Here is a 19,730-nt window from a genome sequence, read left to right as displayed (position 1 = left end):
TGATTCTATTTTGTTTTTAATTACATTCTAAGGCATCCCAGAGGATTTGATCTTAATGGAAAAGTCTGAAAAATTCGCACATGACATTAGATGCTGTAAAAGCTGTGGATCTGCGTCTGAAACGGACGAGAAAGGCAGCATCATCCATAATGGGGTGAGAAAAGAATGCATACAGGACACAACTTCAATCAAAATACCTGAAACATATAAAAGCCTGTGGGTGACCCCCACGTAATCACAGCTGCCTGGCAGCCCATTTACCTACAAGAGGTAACTGCTGAGGTGCAGGACATCCTTCCCCTTATGTACCGCTAAGTCTTAAGATGTTTTAGTGTTATTGCCAATTAGTTGTAGGTGGGAGGTAAGGCTTGGATCCCTAGATGATAGGATATGTCCATTCCTGCTACCCCAGCTTACCTGTAATGTTGCCATCATAACCTGGCTCCTGAGTCACTTGTGAAAAGAATGGACGTGTTACACCTGCCCCCATACCCCACCAAGATACACCCTAAAAGATTTGCTAATCCATTTGTCAAAATCATTAAAGATGATCTTTTACCTCTTGACTGTAAGCTCATTTGATCAGCGCCTTAGTCACCTGTTGTTGTATAAGTCAAATTGTTATGTTATGCACTACTTCTTGTCCTGTCTACCCATTGTACAGCGCTGCAGAATATGATGGTGCTATATAAAACAATAAATAATAATTACCTTGAAGAAGGCAAAATCTTAAGACCAAAATAATATCCATTGGGTTTATTTAGTGGATGGAAATGTAATGCGGGATTTGGGAACACATTAAGTATTCATTTATTTTGGTTGTATGTGAACTTCTCACCTTTCACATAATAAAATTATTCTTACTATCATTTGCAACAGATGCCCTTTAAGAAAAAAATGTTTTTACCACATTTGAGCGAAAATGTTATTAGACACCTCTGCTTGAAGACGAAACTTTTTTTCAGCCAACTTGGTATAGAGTATGTTCCAAAAATGATACAAATAATAAATGTCTGGCCCAAGTTTATGTTCCTGTAATAACCAATACAATAACACCCAGTCTAGAAATATTTTCAAAAATTAATTTATTCCAAGAACTAAAGAAAATTCTCAAAAAAACATTTTTATACTAAAATAGGAGTACAAAAAGACACGCTGTTTGATAGACAATATATCGGTTTTCATTATTACTATTCAGCCCTGTATGTCAGCTAAAAATCTGCATTGAGGCATTGTCTACAACATCAACGCCAGTCATTAAAATAACTTATACTTAACAAGATTGTTTTGTTGTGTACACACATACACGGGTTTATTCAGTAAACCGAGACCAGCCAGGCACATTTTTAACATCACCATTATGTGGGTAAGGGCTTACCCCGGAGACCTCAGAAAGAAAGCTGGGGTCCTAAATCATATATACAAACACACTCTTGAAACCGGTTTTGTAGCATATGGATGTTCGGGCAACCTCTGTAAAAGTGGGTTGGAAAATGTGAGATCATTTCAGGAATTTCTTATTCTGCTACCTTTAAGCACCAATCTCAACTCCCACCAGGTAAACGGGCTCTTACGGTAATTTAAACAAAATATATCCAAAACAGTTGTAACATCTGTAGCGTTCTCTGCCGGAGAAAGCTCCCTCGGCTAGTGCATTATGTAAAATCGGTTAAATAATTGCCAAATTTGTCATACTCAATCACTATTGCCAAATCCTTTACTAAAAAAACCCATTATTGTGCATTAAAATACAGGCTGGGTAACCGTTCAGTACAATGCACACACACCCTGGGACTGAAATGGTTAAGCTGTATCATTTTTTTGTAAATGGCCGTAATAAAACAGAGATATGGGTTCAAGGCATGATTTACCCACCCCGCCAACAGTGTATCATATACATAGTGTTATGATTGCAGCATTTGTATTAAACTCAGAGAAAGCAGAATTAACCGCGCTTTCACGCAGCTGCCACATGCGGTCTTATCAGGCTGGGCGTCTTGATACGTCTAACAGGTTTCATTTTCCAAAATGATAAAATGAGTTATTTCACTCTACTTCTTACCATACACTTGATCTAAGCCAATGCTTACCTATACTATCACATAAATAATCATTGGTTCTAGGGATAAATTCACACTTAATACAAAAACCTTTTCCAGTTCCTTGATGTCTAGGATAATTACAATCAATGAGGAATTTAAGAGCAAAGTGATAACATTAAAGCATTTAAAAGGAATGTTCCATTGGTTGCTATGGTGATTGCATCACTGACCACGCCGGATTACTTTATACATACCGCCTCAAAATCTAAAAGTTGCTTTGAGTTTCAGCCATAGCAGTTAACAGTTAATTTGAAGCCTGTTTACACAACCTCAGTGATAAAATAACCAGAGCCCTTCTTTTATTACCCAAGCACTAAAGGTCACAATAGTGGCATGTAGTAAAACGTGAACAATGATCCCTGCAGCTAGGGCCATGTAATCTACCTAGGCGTCCGGTTACCTAGTATATTAAAGAAACATTGTTTTAATAGAATGGCATTAATATGGGTTGGGTGAAGATTTCGTAAAGGCTTTTTTATTCCCTCTGCTTTCTATCCAACCCAAATACCTAGAAAGAGGAAATAAGGACTGACGTATCTCCCATATATTATGTTTCTTCGTGCCAAAACCAGTTGTGTCTGGCCAGAGCTTTCTGCAGAGTTCGCATGCAGGGCCAGCCATGAAAGCATACTGCAACCTACAAGAGAGTAGTTATGAGGTATAATGAGGTCATAAGTCGTATTCTCCCAGCCTTTCCTACAGCAATAAACCGACTCTACAAATCAACTGTTCTATCAAAGGACACAATAGCATGGCTTATAATATCACAGGGAGAGCAGACAGGTTACATGATTAGCAACAAACCAGGGCTGGAAGGGGGTAAAGCTTAGCACAACTATTTTAGAATTTGTGTATATTATAAATATATATATATATATATATATATATATACCGTATTGGCTCGGATATAGGCCGCCCCCGTGTATAGGCCGCACCCTAAAAGTTTGGTGCTTTTTTAAAGAATTTTTTTTTTTTAATAGACATGTTGCCATTCTGTCTCTCCCCCCCCCCCCCCCCCCCCCCCCCGAGATATGCACACATCCCTGCCGCTGCACGGGAGACCAGGCTGTCGTTTGACAGCCTGGACTCCCCACTGACAGCAGAAGCCGGCTTTGCCGGCTTTCTGCTGTCCGATCGCCTGTAACAGCTTCCAGCATGAAAGCCGGTAAGCTGTTACACTGTAAACATTCCCTTCCGGGTTGCGTCACTGCTGTCGTAACCCGGAAGGTCATCGGAGGACAGGATATCCCCTGCAGGGATATCCTGCCCTCCGATGAGGCACAGAGACGCTACGATCTCTATGCAGGTCTGTGAGGACCTGCATAGAGATCACAGTGTGATCGGTGCAGGGGGATTGCGGGCAGGGGAGTGAGAAACCATCTCTCTCACTCCCCCTCCCGTCCTGAAACAGGAAAGCTGGGGAAAAAAAAACGGTTAGTGATTTAAAAATAATATTAAATAAATCATTAAAATAATAATATAAATACTAAAAAAAATTATAATATGAGCTGTGATGTCACTGTGACATCACTGGCATGTTCAGGAGGTCCCTAGGAGGACCTCTTACCATTACTGTGTAATGGTCTAGCCAGTATAACCCTTCTGCCCCCGTTCACAACCCCCAAACCCGTTAAGCCATAGGCATAAAAATTATACAAAATTGTACACCTAATAGTATGCTCCCTGGTGCTGGGAAAGTTTGGAAAATCTATATAAATTAGTTATTTCTGAAATCAGGACACCTGAATTGATAAACTTGGAGGGGATTTTCCATCACTTTACCTAATTTTGTGAGGATTCAGAGGGAAAATGTAAAAAAAAAAAAAAATTGTTTATTTTTCTAATATTTTCTAGTTTTTACTAAATTTCTCATTCTAAATTTTCAGCTAATCATCCAACTATGGTATCAAACGAAAGCTCTATCTCTCCTTGAAAAAACAATATATAGTTTACATGGGTACACTATTCACAGGAACAGAGAATCATCGCTAAACCGACATACCCCAAAAATGGCAAAATTGCTCTGGGCTTTGAGGTACCAAAAACCCCTGGGATTGAAGGGGTTAAATGTGGATAGGATAATTTGTGTTTACGTGCGTAACTTGCTGATGAAAAAATATGTTTTCAGGACTTTTCAAAGCAGACGCTGCCATCACAACCTGTATACAATTAGAACTTCAGTGTACAACTTATTCAAAAATTATGATAATGATGGGTAATTAACAAGCAAACAGTACAAAAAAAATATTTTCAGAAAATATAAGCAATTGTATCACTGCAATATTTTTTATCCGTTAACATACACAAAATAGTAAATCGCTTCCAAATCCGTGGATTTAAATAAATGTTTTGTTTAAATTATCTGCTTCATAACTGTACTGGCCCATGTAAAACTCCGCAAAACAGGATAATTATGAAGTCCACTCCAATTCAGTATACGCTGGGTTAAGAAATCTCAATGACATAATTCTGAAAGTGGATTACTGGCGGCCTCCGACATACAAAATATATTTTACAGAAAAGAGAGGCCCCTCAGCGTGTCGAAAAGTCTGATCCTCAGAATATATACTTCTTACAACAGTCACATACTGCCAAATTAAATTAAATTCTCCTACAGCAGGTTAAACTCTTCATTGTCATAACATGACTTGTTGTGTAAACATCATGCTGGCCAACAGGTAATCAGACTAATTTTGGTCTTCGGATAACATGCAACGGAACGGTTGTGCACAGCTAAAAAGTGGTAACCGGTGGGATGAGACCTCAAAGGCTGTTGATAGACGGGACCTTCCTGTTCGCTTGTAAAATATAACCTTTTGATTTAATAATCCCGCGGGTCTTCACAATGACAGAATATCGGAGGATCCACATTGGTGACCAGTCACTGACTTGACAATCCGGAATGCTTTCTCTCAGAGCTTCTTGGAAAGATTCTTCCGACAACAGATCTGAGTTGTTAAAAGACGAAGCATATAGAGAAAGAAAATTGACGTCAGTTTGGGGTAAGAATTCACGTGCTTCAAGAATAACAAGTAAAACAGAGTGGTAAATATTCTTTGTATGTGGTGTGATAACGCAGCTTGACTTGTGGTTTCACCCACAAGTGTCTAAGGAAAGGTGATTGCTTGCAACAAGTAACCGTCACATACAATGTTAAAAAACGGCAGCCGCTTACCTTTAGGGTCACTGTGAGTTAGTAACTGGATATCAAACTGCTTGGCAAAAGCTGTAAGATCAGGCGGCATTATGCAGCAGGATGCGAGATTCACCTGGTTACTGCTAGGCTTTACCTGCCGAAAAAGGAAAACCGTGGCTAAAAGATACGCTGAGTGGCTGAAATAGAGATATATATGTATAATAAAAGCCTATGGAGAGAACCATGACAGATCAACCTGTGCTAACAAGATCCCGAAAATAAGAAATGCTGAGGTTTAAGGATCTTAGGGGACCTATAAAAACCCAGAGGATAATACCTATAGAGCAAGTACACCTGAAAACACAGCGAGTACCACATTAAGAAGCTATATACGATATACATTCCATACTAAATTATATGGTGTGTTTATGTGGTTTGGTTACTTGGCGATGTTATATATATATATATATATATATATATATACACACACACACACACACACACATATATACACATACACACACATATATATATATATATATATATATATATATATATATGGCTAGAATGGATATCCGGCTGTTTGGGCTGTTTAAGGTGATCTGCGGTGCAGCGGTAATTTGATTTTGTTCCCAAACTTTTTTTTTTTTTTAATTACTTGTATTCCTAATCTCCATACCTAAACAAATCAGATGGGATTTTTGGCACAATGGAAAGATTGACATCACCCAAGATGTTTTCACTGCCAAGAACCAAAAAACCCAAGCCTGGCTAAATGAAATTCACAACACTACACTCCTGTTTCTATAAGTCTCCACCACCGCCAGGGAAAGTCAAAGTTATGTGAACCGGTATTACAAGTATACGTGTTTTAGAGTAAGTTAGATGTTGTACACACACCCTACAAAATGGTTTCAGATTCAATGGATGGCTAGAAATGGCAATACAAACATCTTAACAATCTTAAACACTGTGCCAATCTCTATTTATAAGCATGTATGTCCCTTTATACGAGTGAGGATGGGTGCAGCATCTCCTTCTTTCTTCATACAGAACCTCACCTGTGCCGAAAGGTAAAGCTGTTCCAAGAGAGGCTTATCTAAATCCGACGTTCCTATAGCAACTACTTTCTTGTCCCGAACAAGACTTTCCAGCTCATGCCAGTAAGGCTGTAAATTCTCCAAGGAAAGGCTGACTCCGTCTTCCAGTGGGGGTGTTGCAATGATCACGGAATCCAACTGGGTGACGCCGAGGGTGGTACAAGCTGGGGGAAACAATGAATAACATGCGAGGAGAGGATTATCAGCGCAGCAGCAATAAGCCAGACAATTAACTGCTATGACTTGCTATCTAGTTTTGAGTTAACACTAACAGCAGCAGGAAAAACACTGTGGTGTAGATGTTTCTTTACTACTACTACTACTACTACTACCACCATTGCAGAGCACATCAAACGTGATGGATTTGTTTTAGTGGCAGGGATTTTCAGTATACCCCAATACATGTACATTGGGTCATTGCTACCCATGGGGTAATAATTGGGCATTCATGCAGTTAGATGAAACCTTGAGGGGTTTATCATGGAAAGAGTAGATCTCCCTTTTACCAGGAGCAGTCACGTAGAATATACAAAGCCGCATACTGTGCAGAATATACGTCTGAGTATTGCCTTTGGGCCATCGTCGTCTATTAATTAGACCTCTGTTTAGAATAACAACTTTAACAAACACACGTAAACCACGATTAAAAACCTAAATATCATCGATATGGTTGTCGACTAGGATGGATGATAGGCTTCCTCATTATGACCAAGAAAGCAAATGAAGAACTAGTGCATGATAAAAATATTTTATAAAAAAATATATATAATTGTATATTATGATTGTGTATTATTATATAGATATATAACCTGTGTTAATTCAGTTGCAACTTCATGAACGTGTAGTTTTATTGGTTCAGTGAATCAAACTGTATCAAGGGCCTTTTTTGGATGCTGTGTTAAAACAAAAACTAAATATATCTTCATTGAATCGGATCATGAACACTCCACGGTCCAAGCAGAGGTTTAAGGCCTTTGGGAAACATATACAGTAACTTTCCCCTCTAATCCCTAAACCGTTAAATAAAAGCAATAAACAATATAAAATGAGACAATGTATTCAAATAACAGGAAGGGTTGGTTCCTAAATCAAAAGGCTTGCTTAGGGTGATATATTGTTATGTTGTTTCCACCTCTTCCTACCCATAATTGAATAAAAAAAATAATAATTTGGACGATTTGTTTTTGTACATTTTCTGCCTGACCCCACATTTGCCGTGTTGTGCGATTAAATGCGTGCCAGGAACTCTCGATTAGTGTGGCTGCCCACCAAATGCGGAGAAGGAACAAGCTCCTGCACACCAGCCGTAACGAGGAAAGCCATCTTAACTCCCTCTGATGGACCTGACCTGTGAGCGGACCTCGTCAGATCACCAAACGTTCTACTGTCAGAAGAACGCACAACAAATCGCAAAACCATGCGCTGTCATCTCAGCCACAGAAGGTGCCTAAAGGCTAAGATTTGTGATCAGCTGTTTGGGTGCTAGATGTTTTAATGTGAAAGACAGCTGGTCACCGCTAGTTTTCTAGTCTGAATTACTGAAAGTCCGCATGTAGATTTAGTTAACCCCTTCGCGACCTTTGCCGGTTCAGGACCGTCATAACAAGAAGGTCACTAAATGACCTTTGACGGTCCTGAACCGTCAAAAAATTAAATAAGCTTAGAAAGTGATCAAGGATCACTTTCTTCGCTTAAACGGCCTTGCTGCAATGCCTCGATGTCGAGGCATTCAGCAAGGCCGAGATCGGCATCGGGGGCCATGTCTGGCCCCTCCCCGGGGCGTCAACAGCCGCCATACATTTTAAAAGCGGTTAGGAGGCGATCAACGATCGCCTCCTAAACTTAAATGGTGTCGCTGGAATGCCTCGATCAGGAGGCATCCAGCGACACCAAACACTTACCTCTGGGTGGGCTGTGACCGCTCCGGAGAGCGGTCACAGCCGCCGCTGCCGGTGATCTTCGCCATCAAGCAAGATGGCGGCGGCCCGGGAAATAAAACAATAAAGACGAAAAAGTTCGCTAGAGGGTCTCCAGACCCTCTAGAGAACTGGCTCCACTTGCTGGTTGAATACAGGTACTGCATTCAACCATGCAAGTCAATGGAGCCCAGCTTTCTAATCACTATGTGATTAGTAAAATATTCAAAAAAAATAAAAATAAATAAAAAATGGAAAAAAAAATTAAAAAAAAATGTGCTAACATTTAAAAATAATTATGCAGTGATGTCACTAGATGAACCATCCAGTACCAGCAAAATGTGTAAAAAAAAATATAAAAAAAGTATAAAAAAAATAAAATAAAATTAAAAAATAAAGTTTATTATTTTGAGCAAGTGCTAAAATTTCTCAAAAATCTCAACAAAGAGTTAAAATAAAAGCACTTCAAATACCCAAGGGGTGTCTAATATATAAAAAAATGGCTGATGGGGTAAATTGGAGTGGCCGAGCTCAAAGATAGGGCATAGGTACAGACTGACCAAAATGGAGAAAAAAAGCGCACTTCCCAAATGTGGCATTTTAAATCTGAAACAACCCGACAAACCCATGCATGTCGGGTATCACTGCACTCAGGAGATGTTCCTGAACACACATTGGGGTGTTGTTTGACAGTGGCATATACCAGGACCTGTATATCTATAACTAAAGTACAATTTGTGTGGAAAAAAAAAATAAAAAAAATTACCATTACAAAGTTTGACAAAGTGTAGTTCTATAATTGGTGCATGGAAAGGGTTAAAATAACAGCATTTGGAATACCCTGGGGTGTCTAGTTTTCAAAAATATATGGTTTGAATGGGTTAAATTGAGTTAACCGGCTTCAAAGATGTTCCAAAGAGGAGATGGAGGCAGACTGACCAGATTTGTTAAAAAAGATTTGGAAATCATAAAACGCTGCTTGTACTTATTGCCCTATAACTTACAAAAAACAGCAAAAAAACATAAAAACATTGGGTATTTCTAAACTCAGGACAAGTAGTAGAATCTATTTAGCTAGTTTTTTTACTTGCTTTTTTAGGTGAGTAAAAGATTTTTCAAATAAAAGTCATAAAATGTGGTTTTTTTTCAATTTTTCACCATGTTTTTTTAATTTTTTTTATAGTAAATAAGATGATACGATCAAAATAATGGTATCTGAAGAAAGCCCATCTTGTCCTGAAAAAAACAATATATAACTTATGTGAGGAGAAAATTACAGCTGAACACAAGCACCACAAAAGTGTCAAAACAGCCTCGGTCCCACAGGGTACAAAACGAAAAATGAGCCCGGTCCTTAAGGGGTTAAACACAGTTCGGGAGCACAAGTTCAAAAACCAGATGCGAGCGCCCCGGCTGCGGCTCTCAGTGGAAGTCAGATAAGGACAAGCTTTCAGTGTACTCCCCCCTGGCCGCCACACAGAAATGTGATCTAACAAAGTCTAACCGTAACTAAGAAAGCAGTCACGGCAGCCGTGCCAGGACCCAAGATAAAAGCACTATTTTCTCAAGGCTGGTACATGTGCGAGAACAAATGGAATAGAATTTATTTTACAGAAACCTGCGCCACATATCACCAAACTAATGCAATAAGAAACCCACCCTTCTATCAGATAGGAGCATTCAGGCAAAAAACCCCGTATCTTTTATACATAAAAGCTACGAACAGCAGGGAACGGTCACATTTACCGTGTGAAATGTTGCATGTCCCTTTTAAATGTTTTGTGGTTGAACTACTTGAATGTGGCCACTTTCATAAGTATATTCATCATCTGTCAATTGTTTAACCCCTTCCTCTGACGATACGATAAAGCAAGCACTGCGGCCACGGGCAGGGTTGCAGAATGTTTGCTTCTATACAGTTTTCACATATGTTGGCTAATCAGTTAGGTGCAGTAACTAGCCGTGCTGGTGTAATGACATGTGCCAAATTAATGCTTGTGTACAATGTACGCTGTTTTACAATTTCATGGAGGGCAAACAAGGTCACGCCTGCGCATTTAGCATCTAGTTAATAACGCCTAGAACGAGGCATGACAGTCTACTCTCAGACCGGTTTAAAAGGCCAGATCTTTTCAATCCCATTATCACACGTTAAGACACACTGGACAGAAGAAAGAGGTCTCTGCTCTTGCGAGCTTAGCATCTTCTTGCTTCCCAGTGAGCGTAGAAACACTCTCAAGTAGTTGCTATTTGAGAGACTCAATGGTTCCCATTGGGAAATGCTGCGCAATTCCTTTCCCACCGGCTGCCAGTCTATCCGGCAGCAATACGAGGTTGTCTGTGCATGTGTGTATACACGGGCACTGCATAGCACCTTTCCATACTCCAATCTACTCTCCTTCTGTGACCTGTCCATCATCATCACATGCCATGCAGAGTGTTGCATAAAGCAGTTTGCAGGGCATTGAAGTTGGGGGGGTCCTTAAGATATACTGTATTAGGAACACAAACAAAACAGGGCCCCAGTCGCAAAAATTGCTAATTTAGTGAACACTCATGGCACCGATTTGCGGAAGCTTAAAAAAACCCCCAAAACATTCAGATGTAACGTAAGGAAGATTTTCTTTACTGAGAGAGTGGTGGATAAGTGGAACAGCCTCAAAGCAGAAGCTAATACAGTGAGAGAATTTAAACAGGCATAGGATAGGCATAAAGCTGCCTGAATCTAAGACAAGACCAAGGACTGATTAAGAGTTTAGTCTTTAAATCAAGAAAATGAATGGTTCTTATCTGCCATAAAATTCTATGGTGTATGCTAAACCAGGAGGTGTCAAGCTCTGTGATATGCACGGTTAATACAATTGTAATGCCCACTCTACCTATTGATCTGCACAACGAATTTACAGATATTGAAGTGTTGGTTGGTGCTCTTACCCATATCTGCAGCGTGTGAAATTGATGACAGGTTTGATCCCAGAACAAACAGTTTAGCTACAGAAAAGAAACAGAGAGATTTTTTAATATTTACAATAAAATAGAAAACATGCATGAAACATAAAATTAGGCCACCATAAACCGGTAGGCAGTACACACTAGACTGATCTACTCTGACCGCTCTAAACAGGGCTGCCGGCACCTAGATCCCTCCCGACGACTGCTGCTCCTTACTGCCCCTGGAGTGCCCTCAGTGCAAACTCACCCCAAATGACCTTAATAGATTTTGCAGAATAAGAGAGTAAAGACACGTACAGGGTAAAGAATTGGCTCAAACGAATTTCATGTCTATTTACACTGTAAATAGTGAGTACAGGTCACGCGGTAAACGAAAATAGTGCAAGAGGTCTTAGTGTCTCTGCCAAGTGTAAATTCATATTATTCAAATAGTAGATTTAAATAATATTCATGAAATGACATGAAAATTGACAGGTGCGTGATTTTAGGTGCTATGTACTGACCAGATACTTTCATTTCTTCTCTCTCTTCTGGGTTTATGGCTTCTATAATTGGAGACACAGAGCATTCCAGAGTACGCGGCGAGTCCTGGCGAGAAAGAAAAGCTTTCTTAATGCAAAGCCTCCGTTTTCATTTAGGTTCGGCTCTCCGCTAACTTCAAGACCCTGCGGCTTTATATTATTATATTAAATATTAGATTATATTACTGAAAGTCCCAAATGGAGCGAGTAGGTAGGTGGGTTCACTTCTGGCCGTCTTAATATCATTCCACATATGGCGGAGCTATACAAAAAGCGAACATGTATGCAGTTATGTTTAGTAAACACGTAAGGTGCCATTTCTGTACAAGCAAGTAAAAGATAAAATACTGCCGAGTATCTTCCATCTGTTAAATACAACATACTGTATGTTAGCAGCGACACCAGCATCATGATGCTCTATGGACACAACGTTTGGGGATCCTCTGTGCCCCAGGGGGCCTACACTAAGTCGCTGTACCCGTGTGATGTATTCGAGCTCTCAGTGTTGGAAAGGAAGCCATGGTTTGTAACTTTTCATATTGTTCTAAATACTTTGTGACTCCTCGGCATAAACACTCCCAGCCACCACTAGCGCTCAAATGGCAAAACAGGGAAGAGATGTAAGGACACGGGGAATCCGTGGGAAACCCAGCTTGTCCTCACTGTCATGGTGAAGCAGCAGTCTTTGCAGTGTTTTACTGCCAGTTCCCTATGTTGTCCTGATCGACATATACGATTTATCTCTTCCAATATGTGGATTCATATGAGTCTGAAGACATCATCATCTAAACAGTGATAGGCTGTGCATTACCTCTATACAGCCAGTCAGCCCGCCAACGGGGCAGATGCCAGCCCAATGCCATCTGACAAAACACAGCTATCCGTATCGATCTATCCCGCAAAAAGCAAGTATCTTAAAATATATTCCATAAGCACAGCCTCAACTAGGAGATCAAGTAATATAAAAAAAATCAAGATCAATTCAATTAATCCAAGACCAATTATGATTAAATAAAGTTATCTGTGCCCGATGAATATTTGAAATGCTATGTGAATTGGATATCAGAGTTTGTTCCTGTCCACTAACACAGAATGACAGGTCTGGCCTCTGCAAAAACAACTGTCTGGCCTGAAACAAAAGCCCAGTTACAGATCAGCGACATGCTTCTCTGGCCAAAGACTGCGTGCCATAGTCTACGGCATACAAATCCAACTAACTATATAACCCTGCCGAGACCACTGCCTCCCCCAAGTATACAATCAGTGTGAAGGTACCATACAGCCATAACCGTAATAAAAACCACTGATCGGCTTAACGCCAACGACCCACACTATTAACAGAACAGTCTCTACGGATATCCTTTATAAACATAGCTGGGAATCGCCCCATGTTTCGACCAGGAGATAACAAATAGGCCCCCATACAGCAATATCCTCAACGATAACGTTTTAACCTAGAATATCGATATACCGCTCACCATGTAGGGACTGGGGAGTCAACTGCAGGTAATAAATGTGTATTGGGGCCCCTAAGAAAGTTGGAAATAGGGGGTCAAATAACTCAGTTTTTTTTTTTTGTTTTTTTTTTTTACTAACTTCAAATAGAAGAACGCATACAAGTTACACAATAACACCTCAAAAAACAAACCCCACGTCCGCGATGGATGCAGAAGGAAAATAGGTGGCGTTCAGGTAATACGATAAATGGCATGTTGCTGAAGACCTGTGTCTTTTAGAAGCTATCCTTGGTTTTTCATATAACGTGGGAAGACACCATCAGATGCGCTCATTTTCCTCTGGACACAACATTATTTTTACCATAATCATTAACTTGGAAAAGGGTACCTACCGGGTGAATCAGTGACCACAATAAAGGGATTTGGACCTTAATCATTCTCCAGAGAAGGCCAAGGACAGAATTTATAATCAGAGCCTATTTGGACAGTACGACCTCTTTCCAGAGTTAAACATTCAGGTATTTGTCCTCCTACATGTCAACCCCCCCCCATATACAGGCGACAATAGTGCCAATAGTCACATGGATTTCAGTCCATACACCATTATTTTCCTCTGTTTCCAGATCTCTCTTTGCATTTGATCATGAGAAACAGACATTTGGGGGGGGGGGGTAGAGATATATGTCTAAAATGGCAAAAGCCCTGTTATATCTATAATATTTAGAATAACCGTAAATTTCCCCCTAGTCATCAGTGAGCCATGTCTGTTTTTTTGTGCTTATTGTAAGTAAACAAGAAGAATTTCAGGTTTGAACAATTTTTTTTTTCCCAGCGGCTGCTGCGGGTTCCTGGTAAACACAGGTGGTTCTTCTGCGTATATCAGCATAATGCGGGACGTGCATACAGAGGCATTAGGACTGGGTAGTGTGCTCTCCTAATGTATTCAAATCCCAACACCCCGCACAGCATGAGCAACCTGTGGGTCCTTCTATCCATGAGATAACAACGAACACAAAAGAAAAAAAAGGAGAGACACAACTGTTCATTTTGTAATACCGTCAATGCTTGAAACAAATTGCTGGATTTAACGTGACCTTCACCATCATCCTTTATATACGCGTATACAACTTCTGGTGCCGGCACTCAGCAGATGTGCCGGCACCGGAAGTTGTATACGCATATTGCGTAGATGTCCCCCGCCGGCCACGCAAGACACCCGGGAGTCTGCTCTGGTAAGTCTTGGGGGCAGAGGTAAAACGCATCGTGCGGACAGTCACCGGCTGCGGCGATGCGAGCGTAAACGACCTCCTCTGCCGGCACGTCTGCACGATGTGCTTTAACAATCTCCCTTTGCCGGGACTCCCCTCGTGGGAATTCCTGGCAAGGGAGATTGTTAAAGCACATCGTGCAGACGTGCCGGCAGCGGAGGTTGTTTACGTGCATCGCTGCTGCCGGTGAACGTCTGCGTGATGCGCTTAGACAACCTCCCGTGCCGGCATTACCCCCCGTGGAAAGTGCTGGCAGGGGAGGCTGTCTGAGCGTAGGATGCAGGTCCCCTGCACCACTGCGGGGGATCTGTATCCTAATTTTGCTGCCTGCCTGGCGCCCAGAACTGCATGACCCGGGCGTCAGACCCGGAATATAGACTGCACCCCCACTTTAAAGACTTAAAGTGTGTGTGGGGGGGAGTGCGGCCTATATTCGGGCCAATACAGTATTTAAGAACCATGTTCTGTTTCGTGCTCAAAAACCAAACGGTAATAAGAAGCTTAAGTCAGCGATATAGACGTAAGCAGCAAAGATTTGATTTTCTTGCTCCCTGCCGTTCATCCCGTAAGAGGAATTTCACCGTTACTTAGCCGGCTGCATTAATAACAGACTCGGTCTCTTGTATTGTTACTTTCATGCACACGTGATAGCTCACATAGCGTAACCTGTGCGATGTTATCACCACATTAATATAACAGAGGAAATTCCGCGCTGGCTTCTTCGGCAATACACTTACCCGTGCGAGCTCCGGAGTGAGTTTTGAGCTCCATTCGTTCAGAGTTGCTCTGATGCAATCCAGCAGCTGAAAAGACAGAGACAGCACATTATATTGCAATCAAGAAAAGCTGCAGCATTAATATACAATCTACCCCCAAAAAACACCAAAATCCTACCTAAAATAAAACGGAAGTTTTAATTAAACTAGATAAAGAAAATGAGAAACACCATTTATAAACCAGCATGCAAACAAATAAGCGACGCGATATGCATAACGTAGAATATTTTACTATGGATCGAGTAAGCATCAATGCATTGTATTGGTTATAGAAGAATCCCCACAGCTAGTGGGTACCGATTCACCTAAAAAGATTATCAGCCCGACATCGGGAAACTCAAGTCTATAGTACTGATACCGCACCATGTAGCCAGCCCTAGGTGGGAAACGCTGGATTAAAGCAGCATTCTTCCCTGTAGAATTATCTAACCCCGACGCGTTTCGCCACCATCATTGCTTCATCAGGGGATCAATAATTATACTAAAAAAAGGTAATGTGCGTGACTGTTTATGGCTGATGAAATTTTACAATTATATGTCAAAACATCAACCAGAAATACAACCGCCTAAAACCTACGGGCTTACGCATGAAGATGTGGCAATGAAAAAAAGTATCGAAAAAATGTTGGTATTCTCCAATTGTGACAATTTATAAAATGCTTTACGGAGGTCTTGTGGGGAAAAAGTGTAGCAATGATTGGGGTTGTAAATAAAAAGGTCAAGATAATGCTATAAAGCGTGTCATATATACATAAATATTTGTCAGGTTTGTACATAAAACCTAAATCCCCATTCTGCGGCAAAATGTATATACTGCCCATAGGCACCCATTACGTCACATATACACCGTTATATATAACCTATGGATTGTTTCTTTTTAAAGATCTTTTTTGGTGCATGTGGTAACGGCATGTATTTGCCCCTTCCCTGCCCCCCGGCTTCTCTACATGGAGGGGACGCATCTGGCCGACCAGATCTCCCGCACCGCTACTTACCGCCAGTCTTCTCGCGGGATAAACGTTCCCACTGATTCCAATGGGAGCGCATCAAGCAGCCAATCAGTGGCGAGAAATGTCAGACCACAGAAGAGGTGGGAAGCTGCAGAAATAAGACTGCAGCTTCTCTTTAATATTCATTCTTCCCGTATTGTGATGTCAGGCACCTTACACCATCCCTTTAAGTCGGCAAATCGAGATCTATAATGTGAGAAGCGCGGCAAGATCACAGCACTAGCGCTCGTGAAAATATTTAAACTGATCTTTAATACCCATTCTTCTTTAGTGGGACTGCCAGGGACAATAAACCATTAGTTTAAGTGACTTTTGGTGTCATAAAGCTTCCTGACAGGGAGAACTAACCCGTTTCCGCCGGTCGCCTACGCCGTCCGTATATACGTTACCTCCGTTTTCGACAAATAATATCGCTGCAAGTTCCACTTCCTAGCGGCTGCCAGACGCGACCGACGTGTTCATTCTGGTCATTTTTCTGGCTGAGTTTCTCTGTGATAAGCGCTGAGAACATTTTTGGCGCTATATAAAAGATATTTGATTTCGTACGTATCTCATATATGCCTTTCAGTGTCATGTTGCGGCAGCCAAGGGGTGACTTGTCCCTAACCCCCAATAACCATCGCAGTTACCCCTCTTCCTTTAGATTGTAAGCTCTTGTGTGCTAGGTACTTATTACCACTTCATTTACAGTCAGCTCTGTAGTCATTGCTGTAAAACAATGAGGAATAATACACTCATAAATGCCAATAATCATTATCTATCTATCTATATATATATATATATATATATATATATATATATATATATATAGTCTGAGGCAGACACCCTAGAGGCCACTGTCAGTATTACCGTGCGGGGTATAGCACAATGTACATTATACATTATATATATTTCCGCAGACACCAGAGGGTTAAATTACCTCCTCGCTGGAAGCCGTCGGGCACTTCTTCTTCAGGCGGCCCCAGTTCATCATGTTACCGGTCTGCAGGTAGAGGGTGTCCGCCTTGTCCAGCATGCTTCGGGCTTCACTGCTGTCGGTCTCCATGGCGTAGTAACTCGGGTTATGTCGTCGTCGTCGTCGTCGTCGTAGCAGCAGCAGCCCGTCTCACCTCCGCTCCCCGCCTGTCGTCTGAAGCTCAGGCGGCTGGGATGCTCGTATTAAACCAATGCGATGACTTGGCAGAAGTACAGAAGCGAAGCAAAAGTGCTGTGTAACAGTGACTCACCGGCTCCCCGCGCACAGCCGGTCCCGAGCCCCGCGACATGTGCGCCGCGCACCGACTCACAACACCGCCGGCCACAGCGTGAGCGAGCAGCGCCACCTGGCGCCGGGAGTGCACACTGCAGGCTGCTCTTACTCTGCTTCCTACAGGAAAGGCTGTCGCACTGTTATTACTAATGTATCGGTGCTGTACCTCAGGGGCTATAGAGAGCGGGATATATTGGGAAGTTCCTGCTGCCGGACGGTGGACTTTCCTGTGCCTGGTTTAATGCTGATTACCTTGTGCACGCTTTTGTACACTTCATCTGTTGTAAGTGCAATACTTTGCCTTATCCACATGACCGAGTGATACTGTGCCATTGCTGCTGTGTTTTTATATTTTTTAGCTATGAAGAATTAAAGAAGATTTTATGATGAGCTCATTTATGTCCTTGGAAATGTGAGGTCACTACTTACGTGCAGTACTGCTAAGCCTCATTTGCATACAGAGTCCCACTATTGTTTGTAAAAAATCTCTTTTTCCCCTATGTGGATGTGCGCCTCATTTGGAAGAGTTGTATACATACTAATGCGCACACATACTAAAGGGTATACATACTAACGTGCACACATACTAAAGGGTATACATACTAACGCGCACACATACTAAAGGGTATACATACTAACGTGCACACATACTAAAGGGTATACATACTAACCGGTATACATACTAACGCGCACACATACTAAAGGGTATACATACTAACGCTCACACATACTAACGGGTATACATACTAACGCGCACACATACTAAAGGGTATACATACTAACGCGCACACATACTAAAGGGTATACATACTAACGCGCAAACATACTAAAGGGTATACATACTAACGCGCACACATACTAAAGGGTATACATACTAACGGGTATACATACTAAAGGGTATACATACTAATGGGTATACATACTAACGCGCACACATACTAAAGGGTATACATACTAAAGGGTATACATACTAACGGGTATACATACTAACACGCACACATACTAAAGGGTATACATACTAAAGGGTATACATACTAACGGCTATACATACTAACGCGCACACATACTAAAGGGTATACATACTTACGGATATACATACTAACGCGCACACATACTAAAGGGTATACATACTAACGCGCAAACATACTAAAAGGTATACATACTAACGGGTATACATACTAACACGCACACATACTAAAGGGTATACATACTAATGGGTATACATACTAACGCGCACACATACAAAAGGGTATACATACTAACGGGCACACATACTAAAGGGTATACATACTAACGGCTATACATACTAACGCGCACACATACTAACAGGTATACATACTAACGCGCACACATACTAAAGGGTATACATACTAACGCGCAAACATACTAAAGGGTATACATACTAACGGGCACACATACTAAAGGGTATACATACTAACGGGTATACATACTAACGCGCACACATACTAAAGGGTATACATACTAACGCGCACACATACTAAAGGGTATACATACTAAAGGGTATACATACTAAAGGGTATACATACTAACGCGCACACATACTAAAGGGTATACATACGGGTATACATACTAACACGCACACATACTAAAGGGTATACATACTAATGGGTATACATACTAACGCGCACACATACAAAAGGGTATACATACTAACGTGCACACATACTAAAGGGTATACATACTAACGGCTATACATACTAACGCGCACACATACTAAAGGGTATACATACTAACGGTTATACATACTAACGCGCACACATACTAAAGGGTATACATACTAACGGGTATACATACTAACGCGCACACATACTAAAGGGTATACATACTAACGCGCACACATACTAAAGGGTATACATACTAACGGGTATACATACTAACGCGCACACATACTAAAGGGTATACAAACTAACGCGCACACATACTAAAGGGTATACATACTAAAGGGTATACATACTAAAGGGTATACATACTAACGCACACACATACTAAAGGGTATACATACTAATGGCTATACATACTAACGCGCACACATACTAAAGGGTATACATACTAAAGGGTATACATACTAACGAGTTTGTAGACGGGTGTGGTTTTAACTCACTTGCTTCACTATTCTTTATGAAGGACCAATACTGGCTGGTTCCTCTGGCTAGAAAGGCTAAACAGGCCCTGTATAATGTATAATTCAAAGAGCGAAGAGCCTGAAAAAAATCTCACTGATT

At 41.1% G+C, this 19,730-nt stretch overlaps 1 protein-coding gene across 1 annotated transcript; it reads right to left on the bottom strand.

Annotated features, from left to right (window-relative positions):
* Positions 1–4,865: 4,865 nt before the first annotated feature.
* On the bottom strand, positions 4,866–17,283 carry LOC149279425 (glutamate--cysteine ligase regulatory subunit-like). The gene is made up of 7 exons (XM_089501204.1): positions 17,158–17,283; positions 15,190–15,255; positions 11,710–11,794; positions 11,189–11,245; positions 6,300–6,502; positions 5,278–5,392; positions 4,866–5,050 (listed from the first exon to the last, which is right to left on the bottom strand). Exons 1-7 carry the CDS (start codon positions 17,281–17,283, stop codon positions 4,866–4,868), a joined length of 837 nt encoding a protein of 278 aa, XP_089357330.1.
* Between the last annotated feature and the right edge of the window lie 2,447 nt (positions 17,284–19,730).

This window comes from Sceloporus occidentalis, unplaced genomic scaffold, assembly GCF_023333645.1.
Source record: "Sceloporus occidentalis isolate IW3139 unplaced genomic scaffold, rSceOcc1.0.p SCAF_166, whole genome shotgun sequence".
Taxonomy (NCBI): Eukaryota; Metazoa; Chordata; class Lepidosauria; order Squamata; family Phrynosomatidae; genus Sceloporus; species Sceloporus occidentalis.
The sequence above is the reverse complement of the archived record's forward strand: the minus strand, read 5'-3'. Positions and strand labels throughout refer to the sequence as shown.

Bases quoted from the DNA above. Each gene is read 5' to 3' on its own strand.
- LOC149279425 (XM_089501204.1), bottom strand. From the start codon at position 17,283: ATGGAGACCGACAGCAGTGAAGCCCGAAGCATGCTGGACAAGGCGGAC. The intron at 6,503-11,188 runs GTAAGAGCACCA...TGTTTCCCCCAG, and splicing joins TTCACACGCTGCAGATATGG to CTTGTACCACCCTCGGCGTC. The intron at 5,051-5,277 runs GTAAGCGGCTGC...TTAACAACTCAG, and splicing joins AACTCACAGTGACCCTAAAG to ATCTGTTGTCGGAAGAATCT.